The sequence below is a fragment of the Lolium rigidum genome, chromosome 7 (genome assembly GCF_022539505.1).
Source record: "Lolium rigidum isolate FL_2022 chromosome 7, APGP_CSIRO_Lrig_0.1, whole genome shotgun sequence".
NCBI lineage: Eukaryota > Viridiplantae > Streptophyta > Magnoliopsida > Poales > Poaceae > Lolium > Lolium rigidum.
Window position 1 is genome coordinate 318,277,895 of NC_061514.1, and position 19,648 is coordinate 318,297,542.

Below are 19,648 nucleotides of genomic sequence, written 5' to 3' on the forward strand. Positions count from 1 at the left end.
AAATCAAAATCAACGGAGTAAATCTTCTTAGATAAACAAATCAACGGTGTAAATCTTCTTAGATAATAAACAAAACAACAGTCTAATCACTTGAGGAAAGTCATCTCCGACATTCCGATCGACATTTCCGCTTTTTATTAACTTTCCATTTCTTCCCAACCGACATTCCACGTAGTACCCTGGCCAGTCGCCTATATAAAGCCCCGGCTAGCTGCTGCACCAACACACCAAAACGCACACCAACAAACACACAAGCTAGGATTCGATTTAAACTCTCTCTCATCCATCCATCGTTGCCAGCAAGAAGGAAGGAGATCGGTAGAGCAATGGCTCCGATGGCGGTCAAGGGTGTTGCGGCGAAGAAGGCGCAGGCTAAGGGAGCGTACGTGACGTTCCTTGCCGGCTCCGGCGACTACTGGAAGGGCGTGGTCGGCCTTGCCAAGGGCCTCCGTGCCGTCAAGTCGGTGTACCCGCTGGTGGTGGCCGTGCTCCCCGACGTCCCAGAGGATCACCGCCGCACGCTGGTCGACCAGGGCTGCGTCGTCCGCGAGATCGAGCCCGTGTACCCGCCAGAGAGCCAGACCCAATTCGCCATGGCCTACTACGTGATCAACTACTCCAAGCTCCGCATCTGGGAGGTATACCTTTACTGCTTGATCTCTTGTTATATTCCTGCTTGGATCGATGTTGACGTTGATCATACGCTATGTTGTGGTATAGTTTGTTGAGTATGAGAAGATGGTGTACCTGGACGCCGACATCCAGGTGTTCGACAACATCGACTACCTCTTCGACCTGGAGGCCGGCAGCTTCTACGCCGTCAAGGACTGCTTCTGCGAGAAGACATGGAGCCACACGCCGCAGTACAAGATCGGCTACTGCCAGCAGTGCCCCGACAGGGTTGCCTGGCCGGAGCACGACCTCGGAGTGCCACCGCCGCCGCTCTACTTCAACGCCGGCATGTTCGTGCACGAGCCCAGCCTCGCCACCGCCAAGGCCCTCCTTAAGAAACTCGTCGTCACCGATCCGACCCCCTTTGCTGAGCAGGACTTCCTGAACATGTTCTTCAGGGACGTGTACAAGCCCATCTCGAACGTGCATAACCTGGTGCTGGCCATGCTGTGGAGGCACCCCGAGAACGTCGAGCTCGGGAAGGTCAAGGCCGTGCACTACTGCGCTGCGGTAATTTACGTCTTCGTACAATCCGCCATGATTTTTTCTCTGTCGGTTCTTCAGTTTTATGATTATGATCATTGTTTCCACTGTGCGTACGTGCAGGGCTCGAAGCCATGGAGGTTCACGGGCAAGGAGGCGAACATGGACCGTGAAGACATCAAGATGCTGGTGAAGAAGTGGTGGAACATCTACGACGACGAGAGCCTAAACTTCAAGGGAGACGTCGCCGGCGAGGTCACCGTCACCGACCCGCTTGGTGCGGCTCTGTCCGAGGCCCTCGCCGTCAAGTACTTCCCAGCGCCCTCAGCCGCATAGGCTCGTTGCTGCGTTCATGCCGGCGTTGAAGTACACTGCTTGTTGGCGCTCAATCAGGCGTCATAATTCAGATTAGAATCTACTGCAATTAGGGATTTCGCCGAAAGGAAATAATATGTATTATCGATAAATGATCGGTCTACACGGTTTTGGTGTTGTAGATCTACGATCAGTATATCAGTTTATTTTTGTTTGCAAGACTAGGACAAGTTTGTAAATACGTACAGGCATGCACACGGTTGGTCTAACACTATGGAGATCTACCTACCTGCTGCGTACGTACTTGTAAGTTCGAAACATTTTGGAACCTAGTATAATAAGATTATTTTTCCCCTAGTTACCAGGCTCCTGAATATGACCCGACCTTCTCAAACATCCATTCCTTTTTGTCCTGGTTTGGAACGGGAACTTGCTCCCCCGCAGCACTTCTCGAAATAGTCTTTCACCCCACTATATTAATATAGCAACCATATGATACAACAAACATGCTGCCACAAGAAGCAAGGGACAGGGCTGGCAGGGCCATGAGCGGAGTGGAGCCGATGACTATGTAGGTTACACCAGAAGCTTTGCAAGCATACCAGTACAAACTCGCGCGCATCGGGCGCAAGTTAGAAAAGATGCGGCAAAAGTTGGATGAAAGAAAAGCTACGGCAGACGCGTCTAGCGAGCGCAGAAACAACCTGAGCCGACACTCAGGAAGCTCGGCAAACAATGGAGAAGGTCACCGAAGGAGAGCAAGGTCCAGACTGGAAAATATACCCGAAGGAGAACGAGAAAACCTGATTCAAAACCTCGACATGTCGTTTATGTCAATAGACACAAGAGGAAACATCATACGAAAAACTCTAGAGGCAGGATACATGGCGGCACAAGCTTTCATACTGGCATCCAAACCTCGGTCAGGGGATCCTCGTGAGTCATTGTATCATATGGCCATGACAGGTGTAGGCGTTATGGGGGCAGCACTAGTAGGAAGGGAGGTAGCACCGCAACCCAAAAGTACTCTACGAAGAAATAGTCCAAGGCAAAATAGTCCTCGATGAACTGTGGCAGCAACGCGAGATCCGCGAGACACTCCAAGGGAGGTTGACGCAAGAAACAATGTAACTCAAGCTCGAGTGGACATGGCACACGAGGAGAGAGATCGCGAAACCAGAGCACGAGAACGTCGACGTACACCAGAAGATAGCGACGATGACACATGCAGGCTCCCTTGCTTTACCCAAAGGGTTCGAAAAACCCGAGTGCCGTCCAGCTTCAAGTTACCCGACAACTATAAAAAGTTCGACGGGCTACAAGACCCAAAGGACTGGTTGGTAGATTATCTGGAGACAGTAAAACTGATGGGTGGAATGAAAGCAAGAGCCATGCAAAGCATCCAAGTTCACCTCAGCGGAGCCGCAAGATCATGGATGAAGAAGCTACCAGAAGGATCCATCGACAGCTGGGAAACTTTTGAGGACTTGTTCGTGAAGAATTTCAGATCAATGTGCAAAAAACCAGCATCAATAGAGCAGTTAAGGACGTCCAAGCAAAAACCGGACGAAACGATAACAGCGTATATCCAGCGCTGGAGCATTATCAAATATTTGGCTGAGCATGTGTCTGATGAAAGAGCAATAGATGCGTTCATTGCAGGAATCCGAAGGAGAGACCTAATCGTAGATTGTGGAAGATCGAACCCAAGAATAATAGCAGATCTTATGGAGATAGCAAATTGCTGGGCCGACGGAGAGGATGTTGTCCACAATAAGAGGCAAAGATCATCGGAGGCTGATCGCCATAGAAACAACAATCAAAATAGACGACGCTATCGTAACATTTCGGATTACGATGGTCCCGGCCAAGTTTCGGCCAGCTTCCGAGGAAATAGCGGAGGAAATCATCGGGAGGATTACCACAGGAGCAACGATCAAAGAAGTGATCACACAGATACACCAAGCTCCAGTAGACAAAATAATCGACCCAGATTTACTCTTATCAGAAACATTGAGTAAAGTTTATGATAACAGCTAAGGATGAAAATATAAAGTGGTAAGGTAACATAAGATGAGCCTACAACCCAGTGAAAACACTCGGCTGTAGCCTCGGGGGCTACTCCCATCGGGAGCGCTAGTCGCGCACCCGATGAAATACACAGAGAAGGAGGAAACAACAAGTTCGATTAAAGGATAAAAAATAGAGTGAATGGATAAGAGAAGTTGAGCCTACAACCAAGTACAAACACTCGGTTGTAGCCTCGGGGGCTACTCCCATCGGAAGCGCTGGTCGTGCACCCGAAAAATAAAAAAAATAAAAAAAGAGGAGAAAAGTGTGCAAAGACAATATAAAAAGCTGCAGTCGAAGAAATTATCGTACATCTTCGAGTTATACATAACTTGTCATGTACTCTCATCGAGAGATCAAGATATTATTCGATATAAATATATCATCTCGAAGGAATGAGGTATTCCATCAGCCGAATAAAGGTATTCGACAAAATATTCTCAGAGCGTGTCCGCCGCGGTTATAACTCTGAATGCCGTTACTCAAAAAAAGAGTGCGAAGGTAAGACTCCAGGATCCGTCCTGTGTGGCGTGCCATCGCACCTGAATGCGCTCTCCCACTTTACCCACATCAACATATGTGAAGAAAAATCCTGACGGACGCGTTGGGTACTCGATAAAATAGAAATTGGAGTTCGATAATGATAAGTCCTTAAGCGGCACATATCGAATTACGCCAGTATCCCGGGTTCGAGTCCAGGGACTCGAGCTTGTAGTAGGTTTATGCAGGTTTGCCACAAGAGCAATTAACTGGTACCTAATCTGTCAGATGACCCAGCCTCATTTACGAATATCCCTGTAAACAAGATAGACACTGAGTAAAATAATTGTTATGGTAAAAGTATACTGCGATTTTTATGATGGAGATTTTACTCGACTCTACGATTCAAGCAAAATCTCGGGGGCTACTGACATATGTAAGTCTAGCAGGCGTGCTGTTATCTGTAAAAGAGGATAAGCCCATGGACCCAAAGGTTGAGAAGCTCGGAAGGCCAAAGAACTCTGTATAAGGAAAATAGAGATGTAATAGGAATACAATAGCAATATAGGAAAGGCCCATAAGCCTCTTGTAATTTGTAACTTGTACGACACGGAAAGCCTCGACTCCACCTCCTATATAAAGGGGAGCCGAGGGAGAAAGAAAGGATCAAATCTATTGTCAACAGAGCCACCGTAATCTTTAGTCGAGCACCTTTTCGGCTGAAACCTTCGAGATCTACTTGCCCTCTACTTTCCACGAAACCCTCAGTCTACAATAATCTGTAGGCATTGACAAGTTAATCTCTTGTCACCGCTGGTCTACACCTTTGACCCGAGCCCAACGGTGGTTTCCCAATGGACTCTTGCATTCCTTTGAGCTTGGTTATATTATATGAACACGTGGTAACAAGGATGGACCCATCTTATCTCAAAATTCTCTCTGGTTGACCCGATGCAGAAGTTTCCCCCTATAGGTCCTAAACCTTTCCTAAGTATCACAACATGTGCGCATGAAGGGGGGTTATAGCCAAGGGATAAACATTGGATCTATCAACCTCCCACTACACTTGCATTCATAACATAAGCACACACGCAAGTTTTGGGGTTATTCTGACCCTCCGAAGAGTCGGGTTAATCGAAACCCTAAGCCATTGACCGCGAGCTCTACACCTTTGGCTCGAGCCCAACGACGGTCTCCCAAGGAACTCTTGGCTGCCTTTGAGCTTTGTTAGGTCATAGGAACATGTAGTAACAAGGATGGCCCCATGTTATCTCAAGATTCCCTTTGGTTGACCCGAAGCAGGAGTTTCCCGCTATACGTCTGAACCTTTCCTAAGTGGCAGCGCATGTGCACGTGAAGGGGTCACACCCGGGGCATAAACATTTGACCTACCAACGTCCCACCACACTTTTATACATACCATAGGAACTCACGCAAGTTTTCGCGGGATTCCGACCCTTCAAAGAGCTGGATCCAGCAAAACCCTAAGTCGTTGTCCGTAAGGTCTACACCTTTGAACCGATCCCAACTGCAGTCTCGAAATGGACTCTTGCCTTCCTTTGAGCTTGGTTAGCTCACAGGAATATGTAGTAACAAGGATGGACCCATCTTATCTCAAGATTCCCTCCGGTTTGCCTGAATAGGGAGTTCCCCCCTATACGTCTTGAACCTTTCGTAAGTTTCAACGCATCTGCACGTGAAGGGGGTCGCAGTCAGGGGAATAACAATGGATTTTTTTTAATGCAAATCTGTTTTCGTAAGATTCTCTCCGTTCCATTCTATAGTGCCTATAGTTTTTTGGCACAGAAATTAGCGCAAGAGTATTCTTTACATAAAACCCCTTGGCTTAACGATTTGAGTTCAGAGTAAAATGAGAGAAATCGATAACTTTCTAAATCAACGTAACAAATCCCACAAATCTCTCTGGTTGACTCTCCATATATGTGCAGCCAGGTTCTACTATTAAGGAAAGAAAAACAATGCTTCTTAAATCTAAGGAATCGTTGGGGTCATGCATTAGGAATCTCAATTAATTGTTTCCCTGTTGTATGAATTTTTTTCATGCATGTCGTGTGGGAGCTGACCGGTAGAGGGGGTAATTGAAAAAAAAGCAAGCTATAACCTTATATTCTGAAACAAATGCTAAAAATCTATATGCATTATAAAAAGGAACGAATGATATTACAAGAAAGTAGAAGTATCATGCAACAAACAAATTCAACTGCAAACATAATTTACCAAGTGGAAAGAAAAGAGGAAACTTGGAAAGATGGAAACTAGTTGAGCTGCATGAGCTATGTCCGTCGGCACAACTCACGTTGTTTGGTTCTTGCCAGTTCGTGCGTCGCGGTTCCACGTGGCTAAAATATGTGCCGACGATCAGGTGGAACCGACATCAACCATCGGCTAGCTATCGCGGTGCCGATGGTTAGGGTATGCCACGGTGGTTGTCCGCATGGTTATAGCTACGCCGATAGCTTTGCTACGCTGACGGTTATTTACAAGTCATAAACTTCTGAGCTATGTGCCGACGGCCCCACAAACAATCACCTAGGACCGTCGGCTTCTCGGCGTTTTCCTTGTGAACGCAGCGGCGAAGGGTGGCGGAGGCCAGGCAGGCCGCCGTCGCGAGCGTGGCCCCAGCATTTGCATACTACCGACCAGTTGCTCACCGTTTTCCAGCCGGCCCAGGATGTCGTGAGAGTACCAATCTTCGGTGCCAAGTGCCATGTGCGTGCCAGTGACTTCAGTGCTCACCGTCCAAATCTTTCTCGCTCGACACTCGTTTTCGTTTTCATTTTATTAATTTCTGAAAGCTGCTGGATACATACTGGATAGAGAGTCCGAGAGTGACGTCGTATTTTCGATCAACGGGGAAGCCGCGTACGTGCGTGTTGCTTTCGCGGCGTAGTAAATAACCGGTCACAGCACGTACGTACGTTATCCAACGAAACATTCACAGCAACTGCTCCTGCACCGGCCATGACCAACACTTCAGTAGACAGCAGTTGAGTACGGACAAAAGTTGGTTGGGGATTCGGTCTGATTGTTCCACGCAGGGGTACACACACGGACGTGCTAGACAATCGTCACAACAGTAATTCTAATTCTTATGCATGCTCATTACATTATCCTTATCAAGTGATGATGCATCTAGCGCTACTAGTATAACATGGGAGTCGCAAGCTAGTATCGGTGTTCCGTTTGACCACATCCTCTCTAATTAAGTGATCTTCTCGCGACATCTTCGTCCACATAGATCACATTGAAAGGCTAAGCTAGCTGAACCACACAAAATTACATCAATCCCTTGGGCCTTGGCTATCACAGCAGATTGTCATATAATTTTACGAATAATCCTCTGATTATGATTTATTCATGTGGATGATATCAGACAGAAAAGGAACGAGGAAGAGGAATTTATGCGTGTCATCATGTCAATGGTTTGGGAGAGACTTGTTTAGGATCTCTCCATTAGGTAGCATCATATGACCAACTTAGAGAAATCGTACTTAGAAAATGCAAAACAAATCTGAAAATAATAAACAACATGCATATAGGTTGTATCTACAACTCAAAGAAATTTTATCTTAAAATCTGATCTACACTTGCAGAAACAAAAAAGACAAATTCTATTGTGGATAGTGTCACATCTGGTTGAATAGTATTTCATACTATTCACACCCATATTCATCTTTTTTGTCTCTCTAAGTGTACGCCAAATTTGAAGTTGCAAATTTTTGGCATTGCATATATAACACAGATGTGTGTTGTCATTTATTTTCAGAAAAATTGAACATGTTTTGTCTTTGCAAAAAAAATTATTCTCATACATCATATCTAAGATCTGATCCTAGCTAAGTCTTCTCCTCAATGGTTTGGAAGTCTGGATTTTACACCTCTAGTACTCCCTCCGTCCCAAAATGTGAGGGGTCTAAGGTTAGTGAAAAGTCCACATCTTCTAACTTTGACCAAGTTTATATCAAAATATATAAACATCTACAATATATACTAGATCAATATCAATACGTTTCATCATATAAAGTATATTTTCTCAATGTGTTCATTCAATTTTGTAGATATAGATATCTTTCCTAAATATTTGGCCAGAGTTTGTATGATTTGACTTTTAAGTAACCTTAGAAGCCTTATATTGAGGGAATTAATAGGGGGACGAGACACACGCCTCTCGGGTCGCCCCCTCCAGGCGACCAGGGAGGCGAAACCCTAGTCGCGCCGCCGCCTCCCCCAGCCGTCCTCTACCTCCTCGTCGCCCCTAGAGGCGCCGCCGGGCTAAGCCCACGACGCCGGTGAAGGGGGCGGCGGGGATCTGGGCCCTCGCCCCCCGCGCGGAAGATAGGTGGAGGATTTTCGCGCTGGGTTCGCCGCGGCCGGTGGGGCTGCTCGGTGGCTCTTCCGTCGCCGTTGGCTGGCCTCTGGCCTAGCCGGAGGTAAGGGAGGGTGCTGCCGGTGGCGTCCTCGGAGGGGGCTCTGGACCTCAGGGCGGCGGCCCTGATCTGGTGGACGGCGTCGGCTCTGCGGCGAGCGGTGGCTGTGAGTGCTTGCCCTCCTCTCTGGTCGTGCGGACGGCGGAGGGGTGGCGGGCGTCTGGTGTGGCCGGGGAGCTGCCGCCAGCTCTCTGTGCCTGTCCCCGAAAGATCCCCTTTTCCGGCCGGTGAAACCTGCATCCCATGGCCAGATCTGCTTGCTCTGGTTTGCCGGATGGTGGCGGGAGGCTCAGGACCGGGGAAACCTGCGGGCGGCGGTGGCCACGACGCCGGCGACGCTCCCGGCGCCCGTTTCCTCCTTTGAGGCAGCGTTGAGATCCCTTGTTTCTTCCCCACCCACACCCCTGCCCGGGGTGAAAACCCTATTTTCCTCGTGTGGGCGTTGGCGGCATTGCGATGGCGTTCCCTTCCTGGAGGCTTCGTCTGAGGTTTGCAGGGGTGGTTGGCGGGTTTCGGTTGGTCGTGGTGGTGCTTGGCAGTGCGTTCTCTCCTTTGTCAACCCTGCGCTTGGCCAGGTTGATGCTCTTGTTTGCCGGTCTTCGTGGTGCGCCGACGCCCGGCCAGCCTTGCGTCCTCCTCATGGTGGTGCCGAGGCGGCCGACGGCGCTCGTCGGGAGCTCTCGTTGTGGTAGCCGACTTGCCCACTTCCATGTTCTTTGGGTGTTCTTACTATGGTTTGCTCTTGGGAGAGCTTCTCTGCTCGCCGACGGCGGCGCTCTTCGGACCAGGGCGAGAGGGAAGGGTCCCTCTTCGGAGTCAGAGGCCATGAGTTGGACACTAATCACTCTTCTGGAAGCTGGCGAGCTCGTTCCTTCCGCTGATGGTGCTTCCTTCTAGCTTTGTTTCTTCCTCTGGTGGCTGCTCGGGTAGACGATGGCCTTAGTGTTAATAGCATTTGTGCTTTTCTCTTTGGTTTGTAAGCTGTGTATGCCTTGTTGCACTCTGTATCTGCCGTTTTGGCTTTATTAATTTAAAGCTGGGCCTTTGGCCTTATGTTTAAAAAAGAAGCCTTATATTTTTAGGACGGAGGGAGTAGTAAAAGGAATGACCAACTTCAATTGGACAATTATGTGGATTATCAGGATAGCCGAAGAATTGCGCAATTGTCGCTCATGTACTCTGCCAATTAATACAGTAGAACATACCCTGCATATCGGAAGAATATACCACCAATTAAGCGACAAGTCATGCGGTAAAATGGACAGCCATTATCCTCATCCGATTGATTCTAGAACAAATTATCCTCCAAGTTAACACCCAAATCACCTCTTATCATCAGTATAAGAGAGAAATAAGGCAGAAGTGGACATCGCCTCTAAAATCCTAGCTAATCCGCACAAGAGTAAAAACGGAAGTTGCGTTAGTACAATGGAATATCAAAATCAACGACCGGGTAATAAGCCATCGTCGTCATTCGAATCGAGATTTCATTTTATTACCTTTCCATTTTATCCCAACTACTCGGCCCCCACCCCAGGAACACGACGTGCTACCAAGCATCCCGTACGTCGCCTATATAAAGCCCACCAAGCTGCGCAACCCATACACCAACAGGCACAGCAACAACACGCGAGAATTTGGCTCTAGTTCCTCTCATCCATCCACTGATCACTCCAAGCAAGAAGGAAGGAGATCGCTCGAGCTAGCAATGGCTCCAATGGCGCTCAAGGGTGTTGCGGCCAAGGAGACGCCGGTCAAGGGCGCGTACGTGACGTTCCTCGCCGGCTCCGGCGACTACTGGAAGGGTGTGGTGGGCCTCGCCAAGGGCCTCCGCGCCGTCAAGTCGGCCTATCCGCTGGTGGTGGCCGTGCTCCCCGACGTCCCCGAGGACCACCGCCGCACGCTGGTCGACCAGGGCTGCGTCGTCCGCGAGATCGAGCCCGTGTACCCGCCGGAGAGCCAGACCCAGTTCGCCATGGCGTACTATGTCATCAACTACTCCAAGCTCCGCATCTGGGAGGTACTTTCTAGTCTATGATCTCTTGTTCTATTCCATCTTGGATCATTAGGTATTGATTGACTGACTGATTGCGGTGTAGTTTGTTGAGTACAAGAGGATGGTGTACCTGGACGCGGACATCCAGGTGTTCGACAACATCGACCACCTGTTCGACCTGGAGGCAGGCAGTTTCTACGCTGTCAGGGACTGCTTCTGTGAGAAGACCTGGAGCCACACGCCGCAGTACAAGATCGGCTACTGCCAACAGTGCCCCGACAGGGTGTCGTGGACGGAGAGCGACCTCGGCGTGCCACCGCCGCCGCTCTACTTCAACGCCGGCATGTTCGTGCACGAGCCCAGCCTCGCCACTGCCAAGGCCCTCCTCGAGAAGCTCGTCGTCACCGACCCGACCCCCTTCGCCGAGCAGGATTTTCTCAACATGTTCTTCAACGACGTGTACAAGCCCATCCCGAACGTCTACAATCTGGTGCTGGCCATGCTCTGGAGGCACCCCGAGAACGTGGAGCTCGGCAAGGTTAAGGCCGTGCACTACTGCGCTGCCGTAAGTGACTGTGGTCAATCCATCTATTTGTACAAACCGCCATGAATTTATCTCTCTAGGTTTGATCTTAATTTTTATGATTATGATCAAATGTTTCCATTCCATTCTTGCAGGGTTCGAAGCCTTGGAGGTTCACCGGCGAGGAGGCGAACATGGACAGGGAGGACATCAAGATGCTGGTCAACAAGTGGTGGGGCATCTACAACGACGAGAGCCTAGACTTCAAGGGCGCCGACGGCGGCGAGGTCACCGACCCGCTTGGTGCGGCTCTCGCCGAGGCCTGGGCCGGCAAGTACTTCCCTGCGCCGTCCGCCGCATAGACCCGTGCCTTGCATGCCGACCGGCGTTGACGCACACGGCATGTTGGCGCTCAATCAAGCGTCATAATTAAGATTACAATCTACCGCATATAGGGTTTTTGCCGAAAGGAAATAATATGTGGACAGATCTGCACGTTTTGGTGTTGTAGATCTATCGAGCAGTATGCTAGTGTATTTTTGGTTTGCAAGAGTAGGACAAGTTTGTAAATACGTGCATGCATGCACATGTTGCTCTAACTATATGGTTGAAACCTAAGTTTATATATATAATATTTTCTCCATTTCAAATTAAGTGATGCAGTTAATACATGTTTCATTGCTTTTTACTATATCACTTAATTAGGAACACGAGTTAGTATGAAATTCTCCCCAGCTATTTGACGTTGTGTTGTGCAGTCAAATGCCCTATATAGTACTCCCTCCGTTCCTTTTTATAATGCCTATAGATTACCTCTTCGACCTGGAGGCGGGCAGCTTCTACGCCGTCAAGGACTGCTTCTGCGAGAAGACATGGAGCCACACGCCGCAGTACAAGATCGGCTACTGTCAGCAGTGCCCCGACAGGGTTGCCTGGCCGGAGCATGACCTCGGCGTGCCACCGCCGCCGCTCTACTTCAACGCCGGCATGTTCGTGCACGAGCCCAGCCTCGTCACCGCCAAGGCCCTCCTTAAGAAGCTCGTCGTCACCGATCCGACCCCCTTTGCCGAGCAGGACTTCCTGAACATGTTCTTCAGGGACGTGTACAAGCCCATCTCGAACGTGCATAACCTGGTGCTGGCCATGCTGTGGAGGCACCCCGAGAACGTCGAGCTCGGGAAGGTCAAGGCCGTGCACTACTGCGCTGCGGTAATTTACGTCTTCGTACAATCCGCCATGAATTTTTCTCTGTCGGTTCTTCAGTTTTATGATTAGGATCATTGTTTCCACTGTGCGTACGTGCAGGGCTCGAAGCCATGGAGGTTCACGGGCAAGGAGGCGAACATGGACCGTGAAGACATCAAGATGCTGGTGAAGAAGTGGTGGAACATCTACGACGACGAGAGCCTAAACTTCAAGGGAGACGTCGCCGGCGAGGTCACCGTCACCGACCCGCTTGGTGCGGCTCTGTCCGAGGCCCTCGCCGTCAAGTACTTCCCAGCGCCCTCAGCCGCATAGGCTCGTTGCGCCGTTCATGGCGGCGTTGAAGTACACTGCTGGTTGGCGCTCAATCAGGCGTCATATTTCAGATTAGAATAATACAGTATGTATTATCGATTAAAGATCGATCTACACGGTTTTGGTGTTGTAGATCTACGATCAGTATATCAGTGTGTTTTTGTTTGCAATAGTAGGACAAGTACGTACAGGCATGCACACGGTTGGTCTAAGGGCATCTCCAACCGGGCGACCCAAACGGATGCGCTGGGCCGTCCGTTTTGGGCCGTTTGGGTCGCCGCCCGGACACGCGGACAGCGCCCCACGTCCGCGTGTCCGTTTGGGTCGCACGCTGCGCCCAACGCGGCGACCCAAACAGACGCCACGTGGTTCGTCTTCCTTGCGCGGCGCTGCGCCATGGCAGGCCTCGACGGGACAGCCATGGTGGGCGGTGGAACGCGCGGGAAAGTTCCCGCGCGCACCAAGGTTCCCGCGCGCGCGAAAACGCCATTGGCGCGAGCGACCGCCCAAGTTTCCCGCCAGGCCTCCGGCTATAAAGACGGCGGCGGTCTCACACGGACCGCAACACCATCCTCCCCACCCCCCCCACCTTCTCCGTCGCCATGCCGCGCACCCCGCGAGCCACATGGGCCAAGCTCTCCTCGCCGCCCGGGCCGGGTTCCCGCGGGACGGTGGAGGAGGAGCGCGCGGACTCGCGGTGGGTCGCCGACGACGAGGCGCTCCGCGTCGCTGCCGAGGCGGCGGCACGTGAAGGCCGGTGACGCGGAGATGGTGGAGGCGGTCGCGGAGGGCCGGCACGAGACCGCGGGACGGCCGGTACGAGGCCGCGGAGGAGGGGCGGCCGCCGCGGAGGAGCCCGTCAACGAGGAGGACCTCGCGCCGGCGAACATCAACGCCGCCATCGAGGAGCGACTCGCCGACCTCACGCGCGTGGACGAAGGAGCACGAGGGCATCTCGGCGGGCCGGCCGCCGCCGCTAGGCGACCTCCTCGGCCGAAGAACGAGCTGCTCGCTATGCGAGCAGCCCGTCACCTCATCCGGATGCCGTCGCCCGAGCGGCGCGCCCGGGAGGATGCTGCGTCGGCGGAGCGTGGCCGGCAAGAGCGCATGCGCCGGCGGCGAGGAGATCCACGAGGGCCGGGCACCCGCCCGCGTCCGCCTCGGAGGCGCGCACCGCCGTGGAACGCGCCGCTCCGCGGAGAGGTGGAGCAATGCGGGAAGCGGATGGTTCCGCCGCAGGAGGCGGAGCGCGAGCGCGCCCGAGGTGCGCGGACGGAAAGGAGGAGGATGGTGGCCTCCGCCCAAGCCGCCGCTGCCGCCGCCCGCGCCCGCGCCGCCGCCGCCGCGCCACCCAGCCCGTAAGCTGGAGTGGAATCCTCACGCGTAAAGGCCGCCCGCGTCGAGTGAAATCCACGGCCCCGACGACGAGCCGGCGAGGAGTCGCCGGCGAGACCGCCGGCCCCATACGTATAGGGTAGAAGTAGTAGCTAAAAAAATGTAATGAGTTCTTTTTAATGAAAAATATTGTTCATGCCTATGACACGCGGGCCGGGGGCGGACAAGGGGCGGACGCGAGCGACCAGCCTTTCGCGTCGCGGCCACGCAAACCCGGCCAAGATTTGGGCCGGGTTTGCGTCGATCCGGACGCCGCGGGCATCCGTTTTAGGGATGGGTCCGCGCGCTGGGCCGGTTTTTTGTCCGGCTCGACCCATCCGGACGCGCGGGCGCGGGATGGGTCGCCCGGTTGGAGATGCCCTAACACTATAGAGATCTACCTGCTGCGTATGTACTTGTAAGTTCGAAACATTTTGGAACTTCTTATAATACAGTATAAGACAATTTCCCCCCTAGTTACCAGTCTCCTGAATATGACCCGTCCCTCTCAAACATCCATTCCTTTTCGTCCTGGTTTGGAATGGAAACTTGCTCCCGTGCACCACTTCTCGAAATAGCCTTTCGCTCCGCTATATTAATGTAGCAACCACACGATACAACAAACATGTTGGGTGCAGCACAACCAAGGCCAAAAGAAAACGAAAAGAGAAACAAATGCCCACCGTGGCAAATCGACAAAAATGAAGACGACAGTCAACCGCTGTGCCCTCCAGCGAATTCCCACCACATCCTAGCATACCGAATCGCAGCATACCAAGCAACACCTTCACCAAGGAAGGTTATGGGGAGGGGGGTACACCCGAAGCCCTTCAAGAAGAAACAATGGCACCCGCAAGCATCACCGCGTCGGTCCAGGACGATCCGGCAAGGATTTCTCCCGACCCCCAAGACCACCACCTGGATGATCTGTAGTGCTCCACCTAGCCGTCGTCCACTAGCACACGCCACCACTGTCTTGAAGCCATTCACGACGTCTCACTGTGGTCACCGCCATGAGGCCTAGATAAAGAACATGGGGCAATAGGGATGGAGGTAACCGCACCACAGCCACGCGAGAGGGAACTAGCTCCACCGCCCTCACGGTAGACGACCAGATGTCGCAGCAATGACACAGCAGGCCAGTACTTTGCATGACCAGGCCCAACCTGGCCTTAAAGTCCTCACCGCCACGCTACAGTAGGCCGACTCCGTACCGCCACCAACCATCCACCACCGCCACACCTCTTGCACCTCCAGAAAGCCTTCCCGCCGCTCAAGGGATCAACACTCGATCACACAAGAGAGAGAGAGAGAGAGAGAGAGAGATTAGAGAGAATGAACAAAGAGTTAATTTTGTGCCACACTTTTCTGCAGCTGTTCTCGCTCTTCCTTTTGTTTCATTGCAAAGGGAAACATGTCGAGCCACATGCCGAGCTACCGATCGTGCCATCCCACGATCTGAGCATCGTGCTCAACGATCTAGACTAGGTCTTGGCGCTGCACAAATCGCAACAACCAGAACGTACCGAAACAAAACCGAAATAAACGGCTAACTATCCCAACCTATACAAACTGAAAAAAGTGTTCAAAACGGAACACTTTCCTATACCTACAAAACTAGGGTTTAAACAACATTCTCCCCCTTAACCCTGGCGAACAAACTATGTGTCGACAATGTCGATCTTGCCACGATGCTCCTAGAAGAGAACATGACAAAGTGGCTTTGTCAGGATGTCTTCCTTCTGCTCTGAAATGTCGATGAACTCCACCACAATCGTCCCTCTCTCGACACAATCACAAATGAAATGATATCGAAGATCGATGTACTTACTACAATCATGCAGAAATAGATGCTTGCAGATGGAGATGGCAGATTTTTTGTCAATAAAGAGCTTGACCGGCGCAACTTCTTTATTGAGTAAAATACATGGTAGGTACTCGAACTTATCAGCGGGGTTCGATTAGGTCACCGTACTCAGAGAATACGCGCATTTATGGTCACTTAAGACGACTTAGTGGCTCATAGACGGTCACTGGTGGTTATGGCCCAACGTATTTGATGACGTGGCAAACTGTAGACCCCATATGTCAGTTTCTATGTGTCAATACATTGACCAGTCCAAGCGAGTTTTTTCCAAAAAGCCCCCTCAATCTCCAGTTGTGTGTGTGTGTTGTTCCTCCTCCTCTATCCCATATGCAGATGCGGGCCATCAGAGCAGACCAGACGCTGGCGTGCTCAAAGGCGGCGACAATGCCGACGCCATACCCACGTAGTTAATCAATCAATCGATTCCCTCGCTTGACGAATAGTATTAGATCCAAATCGATCGATCGGGCTAGCTAGCATTCCTATTGGTGTGTGTGCTTGTGACTTTGTCGTTCATGAGGAAAGGCAAAATCTCACCGACATCAATACGTCGGCGACCTACAGCGTGGCGGAGACAACGCATGAGCGCGCAGGAGAGGCATCACACGTGAAGGAGCAAGCAAGGGCGATTCCACGACGGTTCATGCCGCCGGTTGCGCAGGGTGCCGGGGAGGCCAGGAGCGGCTGGCGAAAAGCTCACAACAGCGGGGACTAGCGACGCTCGACCAAGGATGGTATATGGAAAGGGAGAGAGCGAGGGGAGTAGCAGGAGCTCACCCCGACTTATCAGAACGGTCTAGTAGTCCAGAGTAGCATACTAGACCGTTCTATGGATCCAATGGCACAATTTTTCTTGTTTGCAATTAGCTAACTGAACCTGCCGCTCGGCAGGATCCAATGGCGCAGTTGATAACCCCCAAGTGCAGGGGATCACCGCAGTACAATTCGATGAGTATTTGAGTGTTGAACCCACGATGAGCTGAAGGTAAACTATCTATTCTCTAAAGCCCTATAACCCACTTATATGGCCTTCTATAGGAGATATGGTATGTGTAGAGGTCAGGGTTAGGTTTATGGTTAGAGTTAGGATTTAGGGTTAAGATTAGGGTTAGGGTGTAGAGGTTTTTACTAAGAAACTACAAGTGCTGAAATTAAAATGCAAGAAGTAAAACTAATGCAAGAATAAGTGAAGTCCAATAAAGTAAAATGCAATGAGATGAAGTGAAGTGAAGTAGAGTAACTCAAGATAGTAAATTCTCAGGAAAATTGCTATTTCGTTTGCGTGGTTGTCATAATTAGTGAAGCTCATTATAGTCTTTATAGTGCTTCTTCTAGGGAGGAGCCATAGATAGGTGTAGCCATATACATTAGCAAGGACACCCCTAGTGTTTGACCCTAAGGCCATCGAAATATACAAGCAAAGGAATTATTAAGACATGAAGTCCAACCACCGTTGTAAGTTTAAAGGTCCCCACAATTGGTCCTCCCGTTAACATGCATCTAAGAATCGGGACCGGGTTTCTCTCGCTCCCACAATCCCTCATCCCGTCAACATGCAATGGTAAAACCTTATGCATCACTTGATATATGTGTGCACTCACATATCAATACATAAGACCATCATAGAAGATTACAAATACTTGTATGCAACCAACAACAAACTATATAACAATTGCCATGAATAATTCACTACTCAAACATCAACATAGAGATACAATAGATCATGGGCAGCGTTTGCCAAGAGATTAAAAAGGGGGGTGATGAAGAGTTACTGTAGATTTTGATGAAGATGGTGTTGATGCCTTCACCGGAGGGGGGAGGAGTCCACCAGAGGCGATTCCAACAGCATTTCCCCCTTCTGATCGCCACCGGCGGCACCCCGCCGACTCTCTGTTTCTGTGTTTTTTATCTACACTTACGTAGCCTCAACTAACCCCCCTGGGGTCGTATATATAGTAGTTTTTAGGGAAAAATAAGTCGGTTCGCGCAAAGATGAGGTGAAATGGATGCTTAAGGGACGAAAGAGCCCTGGTGGTGTGACTAGAAAAGGAGGCCGCGCCACCCTCTATCTTTCCCAGCCTATTGACCTCTTGGTGGCCCACTTTAGCTCATTTTTTCGTCTCAAAAATTCCGAAGCGTGTGCCCTGACCTTGCCCTTTTTGGAGTCCCGTAGCTCCTGGAAAGTCAAAAATACTAAAAAATGATGTTTTCTGCCAGACAAAATTAGAACCGGAGGAGGGGGGGGGGTTGTTTAGAAAATCCCCTAAAACATCATAAACCAAGGAAATAACATTATATAAGATGCAAATATGTGGTAATATGAGGCAATAAAGTGCAAAATTCATGTATGCATTTTACATGCATCAACAGTCACCCGCGGCGACGATGAGACACAGTCTACGATAAGGAGCTGCTCTAAGACGCACAAGCATTTGGGGAGGGCTTCTGAAGCATTAAAGGAGACTCGGGGTGGAAAAGATGGAAGCTAAGAGGGTCGGCATGCGGAGGAGAGGGAAATCGTTCGCACGGTGCACCATACCGGAGTTGAGCAAGACGAGGTCGGGGACGGTGGGCCGCTGTTGGAGCAGGGGCAGAGGCTTCCAGCGATGGTGGACTCCTAGGCGGTGGTGGGGTGAGTAACCATGGAGATGGTAGGCAGATGCATGGGGAAGGGCCAGAGAAAGGGGCCAGCACATGGCGGAGTAGGAGGTCGGGGCGGGCGACACTCGAAAGAGGCAGTGGAGGGCCGAAGGCGGCAACCAGCAGGAGAAGCAGGGCGGTTAAGCGGCGCACATGATTTGGACAGGGAGGATAGGTTGGGGATGGAGGCATGGTGTTTATAAGCTTATCAAAAATGTTTATGGTTTTTTTGCAAGAAAATACACTAGTGGAATCCCAGGTGGACTGACAGAGGGGGTCTGCAGCTTGCCACGTCAGCAAATACATTGAGACATCTTCACCGGTGACCGTCTATCAGCCCCTAAGTCGTCTTCAGTTACCGTGAATGCGTATTCTCTATGTACGGTGACTTAATTGAACCGAGTCGACAAGTACAAGTACCCACCATGTATTTTACTCTTGTTTACTTAGAAGCTTGTTGATGAACATACATGCCGGCCAGACGCCCTAGAACACGTAGTAACAAGGATGGACCCATCTTATCTCAAGTTTTCCTCCGGTTGACCCCAATCGGGAGGTTCCCCCTATACGTCCTGAACATTTCCTAAGTGTGAGCGCATGTGCTCGTGGAGGGGGTCACGCCTTGGGGATAAACATTCAATCTACCAACCCCCACCACACTTATACACATACCATAAGCAAGCACGCAAGTTTTGGTGGGGTTCCGACCCTTCGAAGAGTCGGATGTAGCGAATCCCTAAGCCGTTGACCGCGAGGTCTACACCTTTGACCTAAGCCCAACGATGGCCTCCCAATGGACTTTTGCCTTACATTTATCTTAGTTATATTATAGGAACATGTAGTAACAAGGATGGACCCGTCTTATCTCAAGATTCCCTCTGGTTGACCCGAAGCGGAAGTTTCCCCCTATACCTCCTGAACCTTTCCTAAGTATCAGCGCATGTGCGCGTGAAGGGGGTCACACCTACGGCATAAACATTTGACCTACCAACGTCCCTCCACACTTATGCATACCATATGAACGCACACAAGTTTTGGCAGGATTCCGACCCTTCGAAGAGATGGATGCAGCGAAACCCTAAGCCGTTGTCCCCAAGGTCTAAACCTTTGACCCGAGCCCAACTACCCAACGATGGTATTCCAATGGACTCTTGCCTTCCTTTGAGTTTGGTTAGTTCATAGGAACATGTAGTAACAAGGGTGGACCATCTTATCTCAAGACTCCCTCCGGTTTGCCCGAAGAGGGAGTTCCCCCTATACGT

General features: G+C 50.7%; 2 protein-coding genes across 3 annotated transcripts; both read left to right on the forward strand.

The window, feature by feature from the left end:
- The first annotated feature begins 238 nt into the window (after nucleotides 1-238).
- LOC124674884 (galactinol synthase 2-like) lies at nucleotides 239-1,827 on the forward strand. 2 transcript variants are annotated; one of them, XM_047210938.1, is made up of 3 exons: nucleotides 239-638; nucleotides 721-1,182; nucleotides 1,279-1,827. In XM_047210938.1, exons 1-3 carry the CDS (start codon nucleotides 327-329, stop codon nucleotides 1,489-1,491), a joined length of 987 nt encoding a protein of 328 aa, XP_047066894.1. In that variant the 5' UTR covers nucleotides 239-326; the 3' UTR covers nucleotides 1,492-1,827. The 2 variants fall into 2 exon arrangements, with proteins under 2 accessions (XP_047066894.1, XP_047066893.1); XM_047210937.1 differs by having other exon boundaries at nucleotides 721-1,827.
- Nucleotides 1,828-10,087: 8,260 nt separating this feature from the next.
- On the forward strand, nucleotides 10,088-12,675 carry LOC124674886 (galactinol synthase 2-like). The gene is made up of 4 exons (XM_047210939.1): nucleotides 10,088-10,488; nucleotides 10,568-11,029; nucleotides 11,143-11,301; nucleotides 12,293-12,675. The coding sequence occupies exons 1-4, from the start codon at nucleotides 10,177-10,179 to the stop codon at nucleotides 12,503-12,505; spliced, it is 1,146 nt and encodes a 381-aa protein (XP_047066895.1). The 5' UTR covers nucleotides 10,088-10,176; the 3' UTR covers nucleotides 12,506-12,675.
- The last annotated feature ends 6,973 nt before the right edge of the window (nucleotides 12,676-19,648 follow it).

What these genes read in the sequence shown, in the direction of transcription:
- LOC124674884 (XM_047210937.1), top strand. Translation starts at nt 327, where the DNA reads ATGGCTCCGATGGCGGTCAAGGGTGTTGCGGCGAAGAAGGCGCAGGCT. An exon ending in CCAAGCTCCGCATCTGGGAG is followed by an intron (nt 639 to 720) that starts GTATACCTTTAC and finishes GTTGTGGTATAG; the next exon opens with TTTGTTGAGTATGAGAAGAT.
- LOC124674886 (XM_047210939.1), top strand. Translation starts at nt 10,177, where the DNA reads ATGGCTCCAATGGCGCTCAAGGGTGTTGCGGCCAAGGAGACGCCGGTC. An exon ending in CCAAGCTCCGCATCTGGGAG is followed by an intron (nt 10,489 to 10,567) that starts GTACTTTCTAGT and finishes ATTGCGGTGTAG; the next exon opens with TTTGTTGAGTACAAGAGGAT. An exon ending in ACCCGCTTGGTGCGGCTCTC is followed by an intron (nt 11,302 to 12,292) that starts GCCGAGGCCTGG and finishes GCGTACGTGCAG; the next exon opens with GGCTCGAAGCCATGGAGGTT.